General features: G+C 37.9%; 1 protein-coding gene across 2 annotated transcripts in view; it reads right to left on the reverse strand.

Moving 5' to 3' along the window:
- The window catches only part of grk5l (G protein-coupled receptor kinase 5 like), a 60557-nt gene extending 40742 nt beyond the window's left edge, over positions 1-19815 (reverse strand). Inside the window, exon 1 of one of the 2 annotated variants that reach the window (XM_055168999.2) lies at positions 19081-19815. In XM_055168999.2, the coding sequence (XP_055024974.1) occupies positions 19081-19132 (52 nt within the window). In that variant the 5' untranslated portion in view covers positions 19133-19815. The remainder of the gene's footprint in view (positions 1-19080) is intronic. The other variant, XM_073867616.1, reaches the window with a different exon arrangement.

Here is a 19815-nt window from a genome sequence, read left to right on the forward strand (position 1 = left end):
ATTGCTCAAAAATGACGTTTGAATATTCACTCTAAAGTAAAAACGAATATTCGAACTTTTCGAACATCTGGTTGCGCATTTTGTCAATGATGCGCATTACGTCAATAACAGGACAAATTAATACAAAGTGACATAACTACTTGTATAGGTAGTTTCGCAATAAACCTCCGTCTTGGCGTTGTGCATTGCACCTTCGAAATTCGTTTTTATAAAACTTCTCGAATATATATTCGAATTTAGAATATTCGTTGACAACCCTAGTGTGCTTTAAAGGGATACTTCACCGATTTAGCATTCAGCTTTGTATCTGTAGAAACCCGGCAGTATTACTGAATGACCATGTTTCCCTCCCTCATTTCCCCCTGAGAGGAGAGATATCTGCATTTTGGTTCTGCAAAAAAGTCCTCCGATGATGTAATATGACGATTTTTGCATCATCGGAGGACTTTTTTGCAGAACCAAAATGCAGATATCTCTCCTCTCAGGGGGAAATGATGGAGGGAAACATGGTCATTCAGTAATACTGCCGGGTTTCTACAGATACAAAGCTGAATGCTAAATCGGTGAAGTATCCCTTTAACATCATCACTCCTGACTACTCCCCCTCTCGCTCAAACTTCCTTTAATATGAATGCGCCCGAAGGCGTGAAAAATTATGTTTTCCTTTAAAGGTGCAGTGTGTAAATTTTAGCGACATCTAGTGGTGAGGTTGTGAATTGCAACCAACAGCTCAGTCCACTGCTCACCCATCGCTTTTGAAACTCATAGAGAAGCTACGATAGCCGCCACCGTAAAAATGTCATCTTCGGAGACAACTTAGTAAAAAGAGTTTGTCCGTTAAGGGCTTCTGTAGAAACATGGCGGCACAAAATGGCGACTTCCATGTAAGGGGACCCTCTGTGTATGGAGATAAAAATGTCTCATTCTAAGGCAATAAAAACTTAACAGTTCATTGTAAAAGGTCTTTATACACCCCTGATAATATAACTTTGTATATTATTTTGCATTTCTGTGAAGAGATCCTTTTTAAAATTACACACTGCACCTTTAATTGTAATTTTCCAAACTAGGGCTGTAGCTAACGATTATTTTTTGTTGATTTTGTTGATTTTTTTTATTGTAATCCTTCAAATTTTTTTATGCTAACTTGCCACAAATAATAAATACAACTTCAACCTTGATTATTTCAAAGTTTTACTTTATAAATTAAAAAAAAAATACTTCAACTTAAAATTATATGTATATGAAAAGGAAGTTGAAATTTTTTATGTGCCAGAATTAAATCGAAAACAACACTTCAAATGCCTTGTGTACAATTAATGCTACATACATTCTGCCTAACACTGTACAAAAAAATACATTATGAAGGCATTACGTAAATTAAAGGAGCAACTTCCAACATAAATACTTCCTGATACATCCAAAGTATACCTGACAGCATCTTGTAGTTTAAAGCAGTCCAAATACTGCCCAGCATAAACAGTCCAAAGAAAGTTTGGGACCTGTCTTACTTAAACCCAGTTTTACTCTGTGCATTGTAAGCATGTTTAACCACATTCTGGCGAATTATATACGTGTTTGTTTCTGTTCTTTATTTTAAGTCAATATGAAACCATCATAAACAGTTTAAAATTCTCACATGTAATAGTTTTCAAAACGAACTATGACTATGCCATCCTCAACATGTCTATATCTGATTCCAGTACAACAGGAAGGCAGCTTTTTAATCCGAAAGGCTGTGTGGTTTCGAATACCAGTTTAATTCAAAGCACAAGTACTGTACATACTATAAATAACTAAACAGCTTGGTCATAGAAATGAGGGCTATGATGTCACTAGTTGGCACAAACCACTCACCCCAAGTATTAAACTTTGGCATGTGGCTCTTTCCAAACTATTTGCATCACAGCGCGGCATGAATAAAGGAGGGGTATTACTTTTCCGAGTGCTACGTACAATTTTTGCCTTGGTTTGCGAATACATAAACGTTGTAGGGATCCACATCTAGAGCCGCAATAGATTTAACACTGGGTTCTTTTGACCTGGGTTGGTAGGTAACCACCTAGCAATGCAAAAGTAAAATCCTAAAAACGAACACTCCAAATACCTTAGCAGCTATGTCCAATTCTCTGCCAGCTGCACATAACATGATAACATTTCGGTGGAAAAAAATTAAAAATATATAGTTGTAAATTTAATTTAGTTTAGATACTCACTAAACTACACTAGCAGAAATGCATGCATAATTCCTTATAAAAAACATATTTTAAAAAAAAATGAGTACCTGCTACAATAGTTTGCCCTGAGCTGATCTTTGTGATGCATCTTACCCTGAATGTCCCCATAATGCAATTGCAAACTCATTGTCATTTATTTGTTTATATAACATGAACAAATGGCTCTTCCATTATCCTCATATGACACAATTGCATGGATTAAAACTGACGATAAATCCAGGAATATAATCAGAAAATTGGTGTCCAAATAATGTGCTTGATTGTTTTTACACAATCAGTGTATTTCCAACAATAAGGCAGAATTTTGAACGAACACTAGGAAAGAACAGCTTGTGACAAGCAGCTCATATACTTTCAATCAGTCTTCCTGAGATCATGCATACTTAATGTGACATTTGATAATTACCAAAATTAAAAATAGCTTTGAGCTTAGGGGCAAAATCTGTTGGTGCCGGTGCACGCGCATGCAACTGGTACGCGAGGGGTTAGGCGCAAGCACATCGACCGAGAACACAGTCAGGCTAATGTGTGACCTTAAGCACAGCAGTGATCACAGTGAAACATCATATGAATTATGATAGTGAGTCTGTACTTGTGTACGACAGTAAAGATACTTTCTCCAAATATGGTACACATTTTAGCGGCACATCAAATGTCATCGCATCTAACCATTAAAATAATACACCATATTAAATTGATTAAATTCATTATATTAAAAATTAAAGCAAATTTAAGCAAACTGTAACTACCACAGACATGATATCTGGCAACACTTTACAATAAGGTTGATTTGTACAACTTTAAGTTTATTGTTGTATTTTGTATCATGTTCCATGTATCGAGTTCCTGTTGGCAAACACTTTTATATGTAAAATGTTTGTGTGGTGTGACGTTCGTACGAGATTTGTATATCAGGAAATCGGCGTGGGTTTGTGTGTTTATATTTGAATCTCTGTTTGACAGTCTGTTTGGAACCTGTACGGCATTACAGGAATCTTAAAGCACTTCCTGAGACTTCAGCCAGGTGCTGTATCGCTCCATGCCGCTAAAAATAGCTCCAGTGTGGAATGTGAGAAAGCATGCCGGTCAAACTGTCATCATGCATGCTTTGTGCTAAGATTACATAACACACAAGCATCACAGAGGACGAACGCTAACGTAGGGCACGCAATGTTGTCATTGAAGAATCTAATAGTCTACAAGAAAAGAAAAAAGATAGTAAAGGAAAAAAGAAGTGGAGGAGGGGCCAGATATATCTCTCGATACCTGTCTCAACATGAAAGATCAGAGAGAGGCATTCTTTATTTGGTTATCTTTTACACCACTTTCTTACTTCAGTACCCTCTCTCTCATTCTCTCTCTCTCTCACACACACGCGCACGCACAGGTAAACACAAAAGGCCTGCTTTAATTACAGATGTAGATTTAAACTCTTTTACGCAATGCTAACAGATATCTCAATAATCTTTCTAAAATAATCCAGCCTATAATATAGTCCCGCCTTCCAATTAAATAAGACAATCAACCACCGATAATCTGATCAAACAAGTGTATAACCATAGTTGCATACACACAGTCAGCTTGCTGTTTAGTGTTTCTGGAACGTTGTGGCAGGGTTGCCAGATTTGCACAACAAAAACCAATCCAATCGAGCCCAGTGACCCTATCCTAAATTAGGGCTGTCAAAATTGTTCAAAAATGACGTTCGAATATTCTCCCTAAAAACCCCACGAATATTCGAACTATTTGAATATCTGGTTGCCCATTTTTTCAACAACGTTATACGACGTTTAACGACGCATTACGTCAATAATAGGACAAATTAATATAAAGAAACATAATTACTTCTATAGGTAGTCTATTTAAGTTGAAACATATTTGACAACGTATATTACATACACAAAACAAGTAAATCAAGAGACATCAAAGTGATATGGTACCTCATTTACATTGCTTGACAAAACTCCCTGAAGCCTGCTCCATCCACGACACTGATCGGTCTCATGTCCTTACAAATGAACGAAATTAATTTCTCCGTTATGACCTCTTGTCGTGTTGCAGACAAATAGCTTGTGGCGGGCGATGCAAAGTAAGTGTTAGGACGTGACTGTTTAGCTGGAATTCCACACACATTGTGGTCTCGTACACGCTGCAAACTTTCAGGAGTGACAACCGCATTTAAATGTGAAAATGTGATGATTGACACGGAGATAACCATAGCAACGGCCTTCCGTCTCACGTGCTTATCACTCACAGCTTTGATGAAAATAATTTAACAGCATTATGTTTAGCAATAAACCTCCGTCGTGTCGTTGTGTATTGTACGCATTTGTGAGGCTGTGCGCGCTCTTGCAGTGTTGCCAGGTCCTTGTCTTTTTTGTACCCGCATACCATTTTAGCGCTTAACCGTTTATGGCTTTTGGCTCATGAAGCGATCAAGTTTTTGGTGTTGTTAAAATGTGAAGGTGCCAGTCCCAATATTTTGATCTTTGAGGTAAAGTGTTTGGATTTATTTTGGTTTATTAATGGATTTTTCTTGTTCGCTGTTTTTTTAGTGCAAGATCTGGCAACACTGCGCAGCAAACGCTTGTGCCTCTGTCATTCTCTGTATCGCGCATACAGAAGACTTTTCCCCCTTGTAATAATTTATTTCTTCAGAAGAGAGACCTGTCATGTCCATGATGCACGTTTAAACACTTTATTAACTACTAGTTGTTCAGTTCGGTTATGTAGGCTACACACTATGCAAAGTTTCTGTAAACGCGGTTGTCACTGCAGTTTGCGGGAGTTAATGCGGTTGTAGAATGCGATTGTCAGTCCCGTAAATTACTGAAGTGTGTGTGTACAGAACAAGATTAAGCATTAAAAGTTGAAGTGACAAACAAATTAATCTGCAGTGTGTACAAGATGCCATGCTCATTTGGGTGCACATTTTCGAGATTTGACATGTTGCTAGTGGTCGAATTCTACCTCCTACCGACCAAAATCCAAAGTACTGTCAGACATAGCTTTTTAGATTTTTGGGGGTTAAAATTAGAGCCCAACCGATTTATCGTTTTGCCGATTTTATCGGCCGATATGAGCATGTCGCAGATATATCTGTATCGGCGTATAAGCCGCAGATATGCGCCGATATGAACGTTTGTTACAGAACACATTAAATGCATTTGAAAGATGTAAGTACTTGTTTGTCCAGCAGAGTGCGCCATACTGGTTGCTAATGGTGACCCAGATCACTCACTGTAGTGACACCAGCCAATCCCCCACCCCCTTCACTTCAGTTCAGTCAGTCAGTCTCTCAGTTCAGGTGGCATGGAAGCAGTCATGCAGTGTCTTCTTCACAACATTTTTACACCTGGTATTAAGACGCGCTTTGGTCGATTGGATTATAAATGGACAAGAGAGACGCATTCCCGCTTACATTTGGTGTTTTTAATCCGTCTCTTTGTCGACTTGCGAGTTAAAACGCAAGCGGGAGAAAGACGCGAGACGGAGAAATGACACGTTTAAACTACGCGCAGCCGTGCACTTATATAACACTATATGAGATTACTGCTGCTTGTGTTGTTAGTTAACATGCTAATTTCAGAGCAATTGATTCAATAAGCTCGCGCAACTCTACACCCTTGCTAAATAAAAGAGGCGGAGCGAAGACGCTTTAGTTTTATAAAAGTCTAAAGTTTGCACGGAACCCTGGGTTTGTGTTATAAAAACGTTGTGCACAACATTAAACATAGCGTATATTAGTATGTGCTCCGTCAAGCATTGTCTTCGTAACTGTGAGTGGCTAACTAATTTGTGAAGTACACAACTTACTGTAAAGCTAATATTAATCAATGACTTCATAAGTTTCTCTTTATAACGTTATTCTCGTCAAAACTGCAAATGATGCAAGTTTTGTGTCTTTTGTTCTCTTTGTGTTTTAAAGTTATTTATAATAAGTCAAGTTTACTGTTTAGTGCACTGATATCCAACTAATTTTGGATAATAAAGTTTATTGTTAACTTCTTGCCTATAGTACACATCTTTGTCACATCAATATAAGTGTTGGATCACCACATTTGTGAGTGATCACCACATTTGTGAGTGATCATTGCATTGCATTGTATTTATTCATATACAGTATATTATGTTAAAGTATATAGTGTATTCTATGTACAGTACTTTAGTATAATATACTGTAGTACATACAGAACTATAATATACACATAAAGAATATCGGCCGATATATCGTTATCGGTCTTTTTTTACTCCCTAATATCTGTATCGGCATCGGCCCGAAAAAACGCATATCGGTCGGGCTCTAGTTAAAATAGCTTTCTCTGCTGCGGTCGACTTTCTGCCATCTTCCATGCAAGACGCCAACTTTTAACAGTGACAGACAGTGTGACTACTGTGACCTGTCCCTGAACCAGGCGCACTAGTGCGCCCACTGACAAAGCAGACAGCCACGCCTCAATTACCTCTGGCTTTAAAAAAAAAAAAAGTTATTCGAATATTAATTTTCACATTCGAAATTCGTTTTCAATATATATTCGAATTTAGAATATTTGTTGAAAGCCCTATCCTAAATACCAACACTTTATTTTCATAAATAATCTTAACTTATTATTGACAGTCAATAAACAAAATCATTCAACGTTTAGGCTAACACGCAAGATAAGCAATCCGTGTCACCAGTATCATCACAGATCTGGCAACACCATAGACTGTAAAAAAAAGATGGACAACGCCAGTTTGCTCTCTTTCATTGGTGAAAAGTGAAGCCGTCAGTGTCCCGATACAGCGCTGACATCTTGGGTTTGAGTCTTCGCAGTAGCGATTTTGGAACCAGTCCTGCGCAGTAGTAAGCAGGAAGTAAAGCCGCGAAAGCAAGGCCCCACTCTCGCAGAATGCGCATATCACAGCTGTCAATCATGACGTGACACCCCCGTTTTTATAGCATTAAATAGCTAACTAAAAACAAACTTATTTTAAAAACAAACACTTGAATATACATCAGCGTGATGAAAACTACAGTAAATGACAGAAACCAGCTTCGGAAAAAAAGATAATTGTGTAATTAAATTGTTTAGTTGGTCTCAAGTCCCATTGAATAACATGGGGAGGCGGGGTTTATAACCTATACTGGGACCAGTCACTGGAGGGCGATCGAGACATTTTGGCTTCACTTTTCTGGGCTTGTGTGGCACGCTTGGGCAACACTGGTTAATGTACCACCTCGGACCATTCCAATATGGCGAATGACTTGCGTATAAGCATTCCATAGAAACAGCCGCTAGTGACGTATCTATGTATATATTTATATGGCTAAAATTACCTTGAAAAAATTTGTTTTAACGTGTTAGGTGTTAGGTAGAAATATGTTGTTTAGTGTAATTTTAGAAGTAGATATGAATTTGGTCTTGTAAGACTGAAATTAGTGCCCGGAGGCATTGCAAATAATCTGAAAAATATTTCACTCATGAAACACAAAGTAATTTATGCAGGTTTGACTTAGAGATATAAATATTATGATCAATGCAACAAAGTTTTGGAAGCACATCATTTCAGTGGTCACATAGCTTGAAGATTTTTAAAATAAGTGAACGTGTAAAACGCTGTTGCAGATTTGCATGATGGTTTCTATATTTTAAGTGAAGAACAGTGAAGAATGAACAAGGTTTGATGAAGCTATGGTGCGTGTTGCAACAGGTTATAAGTGCATGTACTTAAGGAAAGTTGCATAGTTTGCGTCATCATCGAGGGCACTGACATGTAGTTAAAAACATGTGATGACGTTTAAGTCTTGTACTGCAAGAGCACTTCATTAAGTTTTGTAAGTTTCTCTGAAGTTATGCCATAATTTTTACTTTTGTTTGTCTTTCTGTTAGTCTACGATCTGCCTTTCTTACCATGTCTGCCGCTCTGTCTGTATTATTATAAGTGTGATGTAATTCAGTAGATTTTAAACTCCTCTGACTGGAGAGAAGGTCCATCATCATGAAGTCTGAACCTCACCACCAGCCCACATGAGAGCCTGTTTATGTATGTGAGTCTAAGAAAAGAGCCAGCTGTAAAATAAGCACTCTGAATATCATGCATTACCTCATGAAAAGCGTTTGTATTAACTATTTCCCCGCCATTGACAAGTTAACTCGTCAACGCTTCCCTGCCAATGATAAGTTTTTCCGGCAATCCGTATTTCCCCTATTATTCACCAGGTGGCGCTCTTACCCAACTTATAAAACCCGGAAGTATTTCCGTAGGGCAAACTGCTCAAACTCCATGTATGTTTTGAGGATCGCTCTGAATCTGATCTCTATCAAAAGTCTTTCACAAAAATGAAATTCTTTCTCATATCTATTATAATTTGGTGTTTTTGAAAAAACTATCAATATTTGAAAGTGATAAAAAGAGGTCACTCACTGTAGCAACACCAGCCAACCCCCCTTCACTTCAGTCAGTGTGCGGTCAAGCGTTGCCTTTACAACATTTTTACACCTGCTTTGGTCGATTGGATTATAAATAAACGAGAGACACAGTCCCGTTTACACTTGGTGTTTATAATTAGTCTTTTTCGTCCACTTGTTGTTAAAACGCAAGTGAGAGAAATGACACGTTTAAACAGACAAATGGATTTTGCATGCAACCTCAGAATCAAAGAAGGGTCCATTAATCTGTTACTTGTCTTTTAATCTGTTTAATATGCAAAATATTATTAATTCTGTGATGCATCCTTGTCACTTTTCGTAGATTTTCGCCGTTTTGATAGTGTTTTGATCATGTTACATTACTTTATTCTGGTGGCAGGCGCTGCAGTCAGCGCAGTCGCTGACGTCATCAGCGTCTGAGTGCGCTCACGAGCTCTTGGCTATTGCTGCTGCATTTTGCTATCTGAGGAATTAAAACGTGTAAGAAACGCTAACAACATTTCCAAACCCCAGTACGGTAATGTGTAGTTAACCTCCTCTGTGTAGAAAATGTAAGGTTTAAAATGTGACCGTCTCGACGTTATATTGGTAAAGATTTCTAGATTCATCATCTTGGTACAACGCCAAAAGTTCGCCAGAGTTCACTGGGGCGCGGAATCACACATGCTCACATACGAGGTAAAAATGAATGCAAAAATCCGTTTCTCTAATAATTTTATCTAAACATTTTTTTTTAATCATTATTGAACATTAAACTCAATCACGTGGCTATAGCTTATGTCCTTTTCGTTTGTTTATATACTTTATGGATTTAAAATTACATTAATTGTATAGGATAATGCAGTTGTTGTGCAAAAAGCATAAATGACACAATTAAACAAGTCATTAAACAAAACGTAAATAAACAAAACCAGCCGTTTCAGATGTAAATGTGATGCCAACATATCATTATTCTGATTGAATAGTATTTGATATGAAAGTTAGTCAACACTTTTATTTTGGAGGTTTTTGCATGAAGGCAGGGGCCTGAGGGGCGCTTAAAACAGTGACATGGAAAAGACTGAAAGCTCTATAATATTTCGTTTGATGTCTGTTTATGCACAAATTTCTGTGAGCTGTGCATTCTGTGCCCCCTTAAAAAAATTGGTGCATGACGCCCCTGCATACATACATACAGTATATTTTGTTAATGCATATAGTGTATTCTATGTATGGTACTGTAGAATAATACACTGTAGTATGTGTGTACTGTACTATAAACACATAAAGAATATCAGCCGAAATATCGTTATCTGTTTTTTTTACTCTGTAATATCTGTATCGGCATCAGCCAACAGAGAGAGAGAAAACCCATATTGGTCGGGCTCTAAAAATAATATCTTGTTTTTAAATGCATTTTGCTATGCATATTGTAAGTCATGAGCTTTTATTATGAATGAACAAAAATGTCTGGTAAACCACAAGTAATTAAAGGTAAGAAATTATTTAATTTTAGAACGATTAATACGATTTTAAATAACATTTTCAAGGAAATTTTGTTGTTTTTAAAAGAAAAATGCATATTGTGTGGTTTTCTTGATACACTCCAGATACACTCGCACACACAAAATGGTCAAATATGGTCCCTAGCTATCACTGGGGCAATAACCTTTAAAAGGCTCCTAATAGATGGTTTCATCGGACGCGCATGCGTTGTCACGGTTATGAAATAAACAACTCTTAAAGGACTCTTTTTTTCTTTGCAGATTTTACAGAAAGTTAGGTTTATTCAACGAAAGCCGTTTATGTTGTTACTGCTAAAACCGTCTACAGTATTTGTAACATTTAGGTACAGATATGTATACATTTGAAACCAATATGTACCTCTGAGGTACTAATATGAAATCTTTAGGGACGGCTGCATGTACTTGGGTACCGCCTCAGTGACAGCTCGGGAACAATTTTCTCTGACAGTGTAGCATCTTTAATTTTTCTTTTCATATTTAAATACAAAGTGAGGCTCTGGTTAGCAAACCAAGTTCCTTTAATTTTCAGACCATATATGGAACTTTTTTAATGTGCGAATCATGCACATCATCACAATAGTCAGTTCAAGCCTTTTGTAGTCTAGTGTCTAACGTAAGGTATATGAAGCTAGGAAGAGACTGACAGATCCTCAGCGATGTGAAGGGAATCAAAAACAGCTGGCCAGGAAGAAGGAAGCTTGGAGGAAAGAGTAAAACTGCTTTGACCCCCATGATCCGAGACCCCCATACGAATGTGTACTACAGTGCTTTGAAGTTTAATAGATTACTTGTTCGGTTCCAGCCCATTGAAGAGCAAAACAATATGTCATGATTAGTGGAGATAGATAAGTGCATATATTTAACACCCTGCCACCTTTTCTTTTAAAACATTCTGACAAAAAAACTGTCTTCAAACCTAACCTTCTAGGCATTTTACACGCCTTTCCCGGACCACTTCTATAAAGCTGTTTTAACTGTAACCAAAGCCACAAGTCAGTCAACAAGTATGGATATTGACTGTCTGGAATTAGATCAGACAAAAATGACATCAACCAAAGCAACAGACGTCCGCTCGCAAGCCAACCGGTCATTCACAACGAGTCAAAATCAATTTTCACGCCGATCACTCGCAGCCCAACACAAGCTTCACCACTTCTGCTCCACTGCATGTCGCTTGTGTTGGGATACATCCATCCAATGCTGCTATACTGGGTGTGGTGTTTAGCAAAAACTGATGTCTATATAATATAGCAGAAATATTCGCAATAAGTCACGCTATGTGCTAAGAAAACTAATAAGAAATAAAGTCAATGGAGTCACCATGTGCATTTTCACACAGAAAGCCATGTAGTAAGAAAACAAAAATGTAATACTTCAAGTACTGTGATGCAACTCTTTAGCATCAGGCCAAAGCAGCAGCACAAATTTTCCCTGTCCCGCTTTCACAACTCCCTCACAATATTTTTTGTTTTCCACACTTCTCTTCCTTTCCTTTGCCTCCGACTTCATTTACATGTGCTGGATGACGTTTATTTTTTCAGGCTTTCACACGGCACAATTCCCAGCAAATCGGAGCGGTCTGCCAGCTTTAGAATTCTTGAATGGGATGGAGAGCGACTCGTCCACCGTCGTCATGGGTTACGTTGCGCACTCCAAAGCGGTTAGGTTGTCAGAGAACGGCAGGGTCGGATTACACCCTTGCTAAGGAATGTGCCCCCCACCTACCTCTTCAAGACACAGACACTTACTCAGTCTTTGAAAAGAAACCGATACAATGCCATTTCCATGAAAGCTTGCCAAAGATGAAAAAGATCCCTTTAACAGTGTTGATCTGGCTTCATGCTACTTTTAACAGCGCTGATTTTAAAGGAATATTCAATTTTCTTAAAAGAAAAATCCAGATAATTTACTCACCACCATGTCATCCAAAATGTTGATGTCTTTCTTTGTTCAGTCAAGAAGAAATTATGTTTTTTGAGGAAAACATTGCAGGATTTTTCTCATTTTAATGGACTTTAATGAACACCAGCACTTAAAGGGATACTTCACCGATTTAGCATTCAGCTTTGTATCTGTAGAAACCCGGCAGTATTACTGAATGACCATGTTTCCCTCCCTCATTTCCCCCTGAGAGGAGAGATATCTGCATTTTGGTTCTGCAAAAAAGTCCTCCGATGATGTAATATGACGATTTTTGCATCATCGGAGGACTTTTTTGCAGAACCAAAATGCAAATATCTCTCCTCTCAGGGGGAAATGATGGAGGGAAACATGGTCATTCAGTAATACTGCCGGGTTTCTACAGATACAAAGCTGAATGCTAAATCGGTGAAGTATCCCTTTAACACTTAATTCAACACGTAACAGTTTTTTTCAACAGAGTTTCAAAGGACTATAAATGATCCCAAACGAGGCATAAGGTTCTTATTTAGCGAAACAATTGTCATTTTAGACAAGAAAAATATGCTCTTTTAAATCACAACTTTTCGTCTAGGTCCGGTCCAGCGCGACCTAACGTAAATGCGTAGTGACGTAGGGAGGTCACGTGTTACATATATAAAACGCACATTTGTGGACCGTTGTAAACAATAAACTGACACAAAGACATTAATTAGTATCAATTGACATACAACAACGTAGGAACGGTCCTCTTTCAACACACTTGTAAACACTGGGGCGTAGTTTCGCATTCGTCCTCTGTGACCTCTTGACGTCATGACGCATTGCGTGAGGTCACGCTGGCGCATCACGACGGGATCTAGACGAGAAGTTGTGATTTAAAAGTGCATACTTTTTCTTTTTCTTGTCAAAAATGACAATCGTTTTGCTAGATAAGACCCTTATGCCTCGTTTAAGATCGTTTATAGTCCTTTGATACTCCGTTGAAAAAAACTGTTAAGTGGTGAGTTAAGTATTAAATGTTGGGCTCAATTAAAGTCCATTAAAATGAGAAAAATCTTGCAATGTTTTCCTCAAAAAACATAATTTCTTCTCGACTGAACAAAGAAAGACATCGACATTTTGTATGACATGGCGGTGAGTAAATTATCTGAATTTTTCTTTTAAGAAAATGGAATATTCCTTTAAGACAAACAAGGGAACACAGTTCCAACCATTAACCAATTTTGGTTGTTGAGGTGACTGAAGATTGATCTTTCGGATGTTCTCAAATACGAACATTAAAAGCAGTAACTGTACTTTAACATAACTAAAATCTGTCATTTATGTCATGGGTTTATTTTACTACAGTTTATCATGCTGTGTACTCCTCTTCTAGATCAGAATGCATACTAAGTCTACTCTAAGTTGACCCTGGACTAAAGAGAGTGAGGACGTTTTATGTCTTATCTGTCTGTACTGTCTGTCTATGAAAGATATTTGAGGCCAAAAAGACAAACGACAAATTTTCCTTATGTCATCTTTATATATTTCCTCTCCATGCAATTGGCTGAGCTTGCCTTGTGAATCTAAACAATTCTCGGCACAGGCCATGCTTGTGGAAATTTACTAGGCTTGTAGAACTGCATAATTTATGTGTGTTGAGACTTAAGTGACTTTACTGTACTCAATGGGAGCTACTGCATACAGCATATCTACAGAAGCTCATAGCAGGAAGTGACATCACTGGCTGTGGGTGTGTGCAATCACGCCAAGTCTTGACATACATATACATATACATATATATATATATACATATACATATATATATACATATATACATATACATATATACATATACATATATACATATACATATACATATATACATATACATATACATATATACATATACATATACATATATATATACATATACATATATATATACATATATACATATACATATATATATACATATATACATATACATATACATATACATATATACATATACATATATACATATACATATACATATATACATATACATATACATATATACATATACATATACATATACATATACATATACATATACATATACATATATATATACATATACATATACATATACATATATATATACATATACATATATATATACATATATATATATATATATATTATAGCATACTTTTGTTTAAAACAACAAGATTTAATGCAATTTCAGTTGAATTCCTACCCTGCACATTCTTCATGCACACAGTACACTGCTTACTAAAGGGCCATTAAGGCCACACCCCCTGCACTTACTTGAATTCTTCCATAACATGCACGGATAATTTCTAAAATACTGCCCACAAAACAATCCCAATAATGTCCATCTTTGCACGTATTCACTTTTCTTTAACTTTTTTTTATAACCGTGTGTAAACTAGTGTGCAACAACAATATACCATTGTAAAGACAAATACACTGACTGAGAAAACATTAAAATAATTTTAAAAAGTAGTGTCTAAAAATGACCCCCCCACACACAGCAACTCCCCCTGAAATAAAAAAAAAATCCATATCTCACTTCCTCTCCTTTTTTCACACCTTGACTACCACACAAGCCATACTTGCTGCATTTTAACAGTTTAACTGGCAAATACCAAAATGCGTTTATACAATAGCTAGCCAGTAAATCAGAAATCTGAATGTAAGCTTACCGTACAGTCACATTAGCTACAAAAGTGAGCGGCATGCACTCGCTTGATGGGTGTTTCTTGGCTAGTATCTAAAAGCGGTATCAAAATTCACTTCAGAGGTATTGTTAAGTTATAAGAATGATGTTTTTGGATTTAAAATTATTTATTTCTCGATAAAAGTAACAAAATATATGAGATAAAATGCCAAACTTATAGATATATACAGAAATACGCATTTTCCGCCATCTTGAATTTTTTCTTCGACTTGGGCCACAGATCTACGTCGCGCTGCCCATACACTCCGATTGGCAGTCGCTTAGTCGCATTGTTCAGCATTTGCATAAAATAGCCTTCTTGTCTATTTTGGCCCCTAGTTCCGGTTAAGTTTCCAATTTGGAATATTTCCAAAATTCCCCAGATTAAATTCACGCTGCAAGTCTAGCATGGAAACTATTGCCCTTTTTGCCCCTGAAATAGGGAACCAATCACAGAAAGGGGAGGGGGCAGCAAGACAATGACGACGTCTATGTGACACACCGAAGCAGTTTTGTTATTTGTTATAACACGGCAACAGACGCGAATTTACTTTTCAAAGCAGCCTTAGATAATGTTCCAAGTAGTTTTGGATGCAAGTTTATTTAAAAAAAAAAGGATGTTTGTATATGGCAAGACATGATAACCACAGAGTTTTATAGGACCAACCTGCTAAGCATCGTCGTTGACAAAGTACAATTAAGTTATGGTAAGTGGTATTTATTAATATCATATTGTCATTATGCCTGTACTGTGGTTGTCACATTGCCAATAAAATGTGTTGCTTTTCAATATCAATATACAGTTACCGGTTTAGTTGCCTAGCTTTCAGCTGTGTGCACACGAACCGATAAAAGTCGTTTACATTTGAATTGATGTCGCTCTACATACGTCATCTAGTATAATGGAAACGATTGGCTATGAGCTACGTACAGACGCATTATTTGATAGACATTCGTAGCGCCCAATAAACGGCTCTGGGCATTCGTAAACCACGCCTCAAATATGTGAAAATGAGCATGAGACTGGTCTGGTGTTAGCCAGGCTAGAGTGAGGCCATGTCAAAAATTGAAATCATAGTTAAATTATTGGTTGAATCAAACTTTGATGCTCCTAAACTCGCTATTAGATTATCAGACTTTAGCCTGGATTTCACAGACAGGGTAACGTTTCATAAAGTTACTTTAATAATAACACATCTGGTTCAATGACATGCCCGTTTTTATGCTTTCGTACTGCACCTAGATATCACAAAATGCATAAGACAGCCCTGCACACCTGTGTGCACTGCGCACACTGCACTAATGTGTTGGCCAAACATTTGCATGCTTGAATAAAGTATGCTTCAGGCCCTACAGTGTTTCAGATTGCAGACAAATAACATTTTAAAATCTGTCATTTTTAATAAAAATAGTGAAGTCACCTTTAAATTAAACATGCATCACAAGTTCAGTATGGATTCTTTCCATAGTCAGTTTGATGTTTGTGCCTAAAGTTTTCCATATAATCTCCAAGCAGAATATCACGGCAGACGTAGATGGGTTTTCTGTTTAGTTTGGGGCTGTCTGGCTCTGGCCAGGTCCTCTAATGATTTCGGAAGCGTGGCTTAAGCCATGTAAACAGATTGTGTGGCCTGTAAACTCTGCTTTTCCTGTTATCTGCTGCTAGTTGAACATTTGGACAAGAGGCTGCATGCCTTGCACCTCATTTTCACTCCAGACTCAGCGTGATAAACAAATTGGGGGGACAGTAATACATGGACATAGGGCAAACAAAGCAGACCCTTTGGTGAACAAGTGCACTCTCTCTTTCTCTCCCTCTATCTCTGGACGCATCAATAAACAAGTCTACGTTTAAAAGCCAGATGTTTTATGTATGTGCGCACTGCGCAGCAATAAGAGCAGTGACAAGAAACACGTTGATTAAAAAAAAAACTTTTTTTTTGAACAAACAGTTTTGAAACATCTCTTAAACTATTGAACTGCAAACAGACCACTCACCCACATACCTGCCTATCCAAAATTTACTTTGTAAAGTTAGTTGTCCTTTAAAAGTAACTTATTTTGGATACTGTAAAAAGTTTGTCACAAACTGCCGAAATGCCAAACAACATTCGTAAAATAAACCTGACCACATGCAAAGGGGGTATATCGTGAAAATCTGACTTTTTGTTTAAGTGCCATAATTGGGTCCCCAGTGCTTCTGTCAACCTAGAATAAGTGAAAAAGATCAACCCAATAACTTAATTTTGGTAAACCATTCTCTGCAAGCATGTGAAAAAATAGGTCATTGAAATGTGGCTCCCCTTGTGATGTCAGAAGGGGATCTCATTATAATAATACCGCCCTTTAATCTTATCCAACCATGGCAGAGAGAGAGAAAATAATTGACAGCACAATTGAGTTTAAATTTCAAGAAACCACCATCATGGTGATCAGTGTTGGCATTTCATCAGCTAATTTGCATTTAAAAGGACACACCCAAAAACGTCTCACACGAACAAAGTGGCATTTTTACCATGTTATAATAAATTATCTATATAGTATTTTGAACTAAAACTTCACATATACTCTGGGGACACCAAATATTTATTTGACATTTTATAAAAAGTCTTGTGAAATGGCCCCTTTAATATAATTTCAGCCATTCTAAACACTGATAAGCATTAATCTATAACCAATCAAATGCACAGGACAGTGCTCTCTGCATGACACCATGTATACTGTAAATCTTACACTTGTCTAACCCTGGTCATTTATGGTAAACTCTGGGCGCTACAGGCAAAATGAACACAGGAACTGAATGTGTGGTCCTGCGTCTCCACGACAAAGGAGAATGGTGCAAAACGTTTTTGGGAGCTTTGGCTACCAAGGTTCACTGCCTCCATATTGTGTAATCTGGGATGAACAATGTCACAAGTCGGCTCTGAAGAATCACACACCGTGGCATAAAGATCACAAAATTATTAAATTGTAAACAAAGACCAGGCACACGTCTCAGAAATTTGAATGAAATTTCGCACATATTCATTTTCTACATATCTTGTTCACATTGAAACGGAGAAAGAAGTGACTATAATCTGCAAAACATGCTCCTTGTAACTAAAACAAGAGTTTAATGGTACCACTAATCTTTCTGGTGCTTCACTGTAGCAATGCACTGCTGACAGATAGCTTGTTGTACAGTATGAATGAACAGCGATCTGCACTCATCCTTTAGTCTTTCTCCCAAATCTTTGTTCACTTCAAACCCAAATATACACTAAACCTTTGCACGACCCATCAGGATCCTATTATAATTTCCATGATGCAAAGTTGATGGAACTAAGCAGCTTTGCCCTGACAGTGGTAGGAAGCATTACAGCTAATGTTAATATATAAATCATTCACTTTGATCATAAAAAAGTTGATTTTTTCTTATACTATGTAACCATGGGGCTATCACAATGGTCGTTTAATGGTCATATCCTTGGGCTTGCAAAAACGCATACTGAAATCCCACAATTTTGGTTTTAAATGTGGCTAGGGGTGTTAGCAAGCGGATATAAATCATCATTACAGATTCAACTGTCGAAACTTCAATATAACGTAACGATGGTCGTCTCACGAGGCCTTATTGCAAAACACCAGTTAAGGAAGCGGTGGCAATTGTGGTTTTGGTGGTAACGTTTATTTTCACATGGCTTTATCGACTGTTGATCCGTTTTCGCAACTAATTGGGACCTACTGCATTTAAATGAGCTTGTTGTGTTTGTGGTGATCGTTATAAACCAGTTAGAGTAGCGATGACCGACCAGCTGTAGCATATCTGCCATTTCCTTACACATAGCTCACGTCATACCTCAGACAAACAGACATAAAACCTCTATTGTAAAAGGCGAAATGTGTTTAAGTTAAATCAAAGTGTTTACATACAACAATAACCGAGCATAAGTTTCGGTAGAAGCCGTAGGTTCAAGTCGTCTTTATAAATCACGAGCACTTAAAACGGATGTGGGAGGCTGCTGATGTTTGCTGGCGTACGCTGAAGGGTTAACAGTAACTGTCAAACGACACAATTTACAAGTTTCGGCATTATGTTGTTGACGATATAATGTGTCGGCTGGAGATGAAAAACCGCTGGGAATGTTGGGAACAACGTTACAGGTCGTGATGGACAAACGTTCACACAGCATCTGTTCATCACCCGATTACATCATCACAAGAGGTGCACAGGCAGCGGTTTCGTGTCTTTTCCTGTCTGTGAAATCGGTGCATGTTCGAGAGAACTGCATACGAATGAACACAATAATAATTGCAATACATTAATTTGTGTTACTTACCTTCTCTTGCCTTTAGTAGTACCGTGTTTGCAACGATATTCTCCAGCTCCATTAAAAATCACTATGATATTGCCGTGGAAGCCGAAGAGTAGATGGAGCTCCTTGCTCCTCCCAGCTAAAATTGCTATTTTCCGTCCGTACAAAATGGGTTTTAATCAAGACCTATGCATTTTAAACTACCAGCGTATGTATACATGAGCAATTGGAAGAATCGCTGAGACACGAGCGTGGTTTTTGTAGTTTGCGCCGCGAAACACGTTGGGAAGGCATTGCCTGATTAGAAAAAGCGTTGCGAGAAGTCCCATTGAAACGAACATGCCAAGACGAAGAGATGGCAGGCCGAGGTCTACATCCTTTGAGGGTGCACACCAAAACGGTTAAAGTGGCGATCACAGGCACGCAGATGAGTTGTGAAGTGGCCCTGACTATTGACTGTCACTATCGGCGTGCTCCCTCTCTCGGCGCGTAACCGAAGCAGGGCTGGGTTTCTTCTTTCAGTTGTATTTTTTGGCCCGGTCCCAAGCGGCTTTCCCCGTGGCTCCGTTCAGACTTACAGCGAGGGCCACAATGGACTGGTGCTCGGATGGCATAATAACGCGAAAGAGCGAGCATACGAGCGATTATAACGGTGTATCAGATTCATCTTTAACGGTTGTCATGTTTCCTTGTCATTCCTATTCAACAAGCGTTTGGAAGGGGCGTGTCCAAATGCAGCTGTGACGCACGGGCCTTGAC

The sequence above is a fragment of the Misgurnus anguillicaudatus genome, chromosome 5, assembly GCF_027580225.2.
Source record: "Misgurnus anguillicaudatus chromosome 5, ASM2758022v2, whole genome shotgun sequence".
Lineage (NCBI taxonomy): Eukaryota > Metazoa > Chordata > Actinopteri > Cypriniformes > Cobitidae > Misgurnus > Misgurnus anguillicaudatus.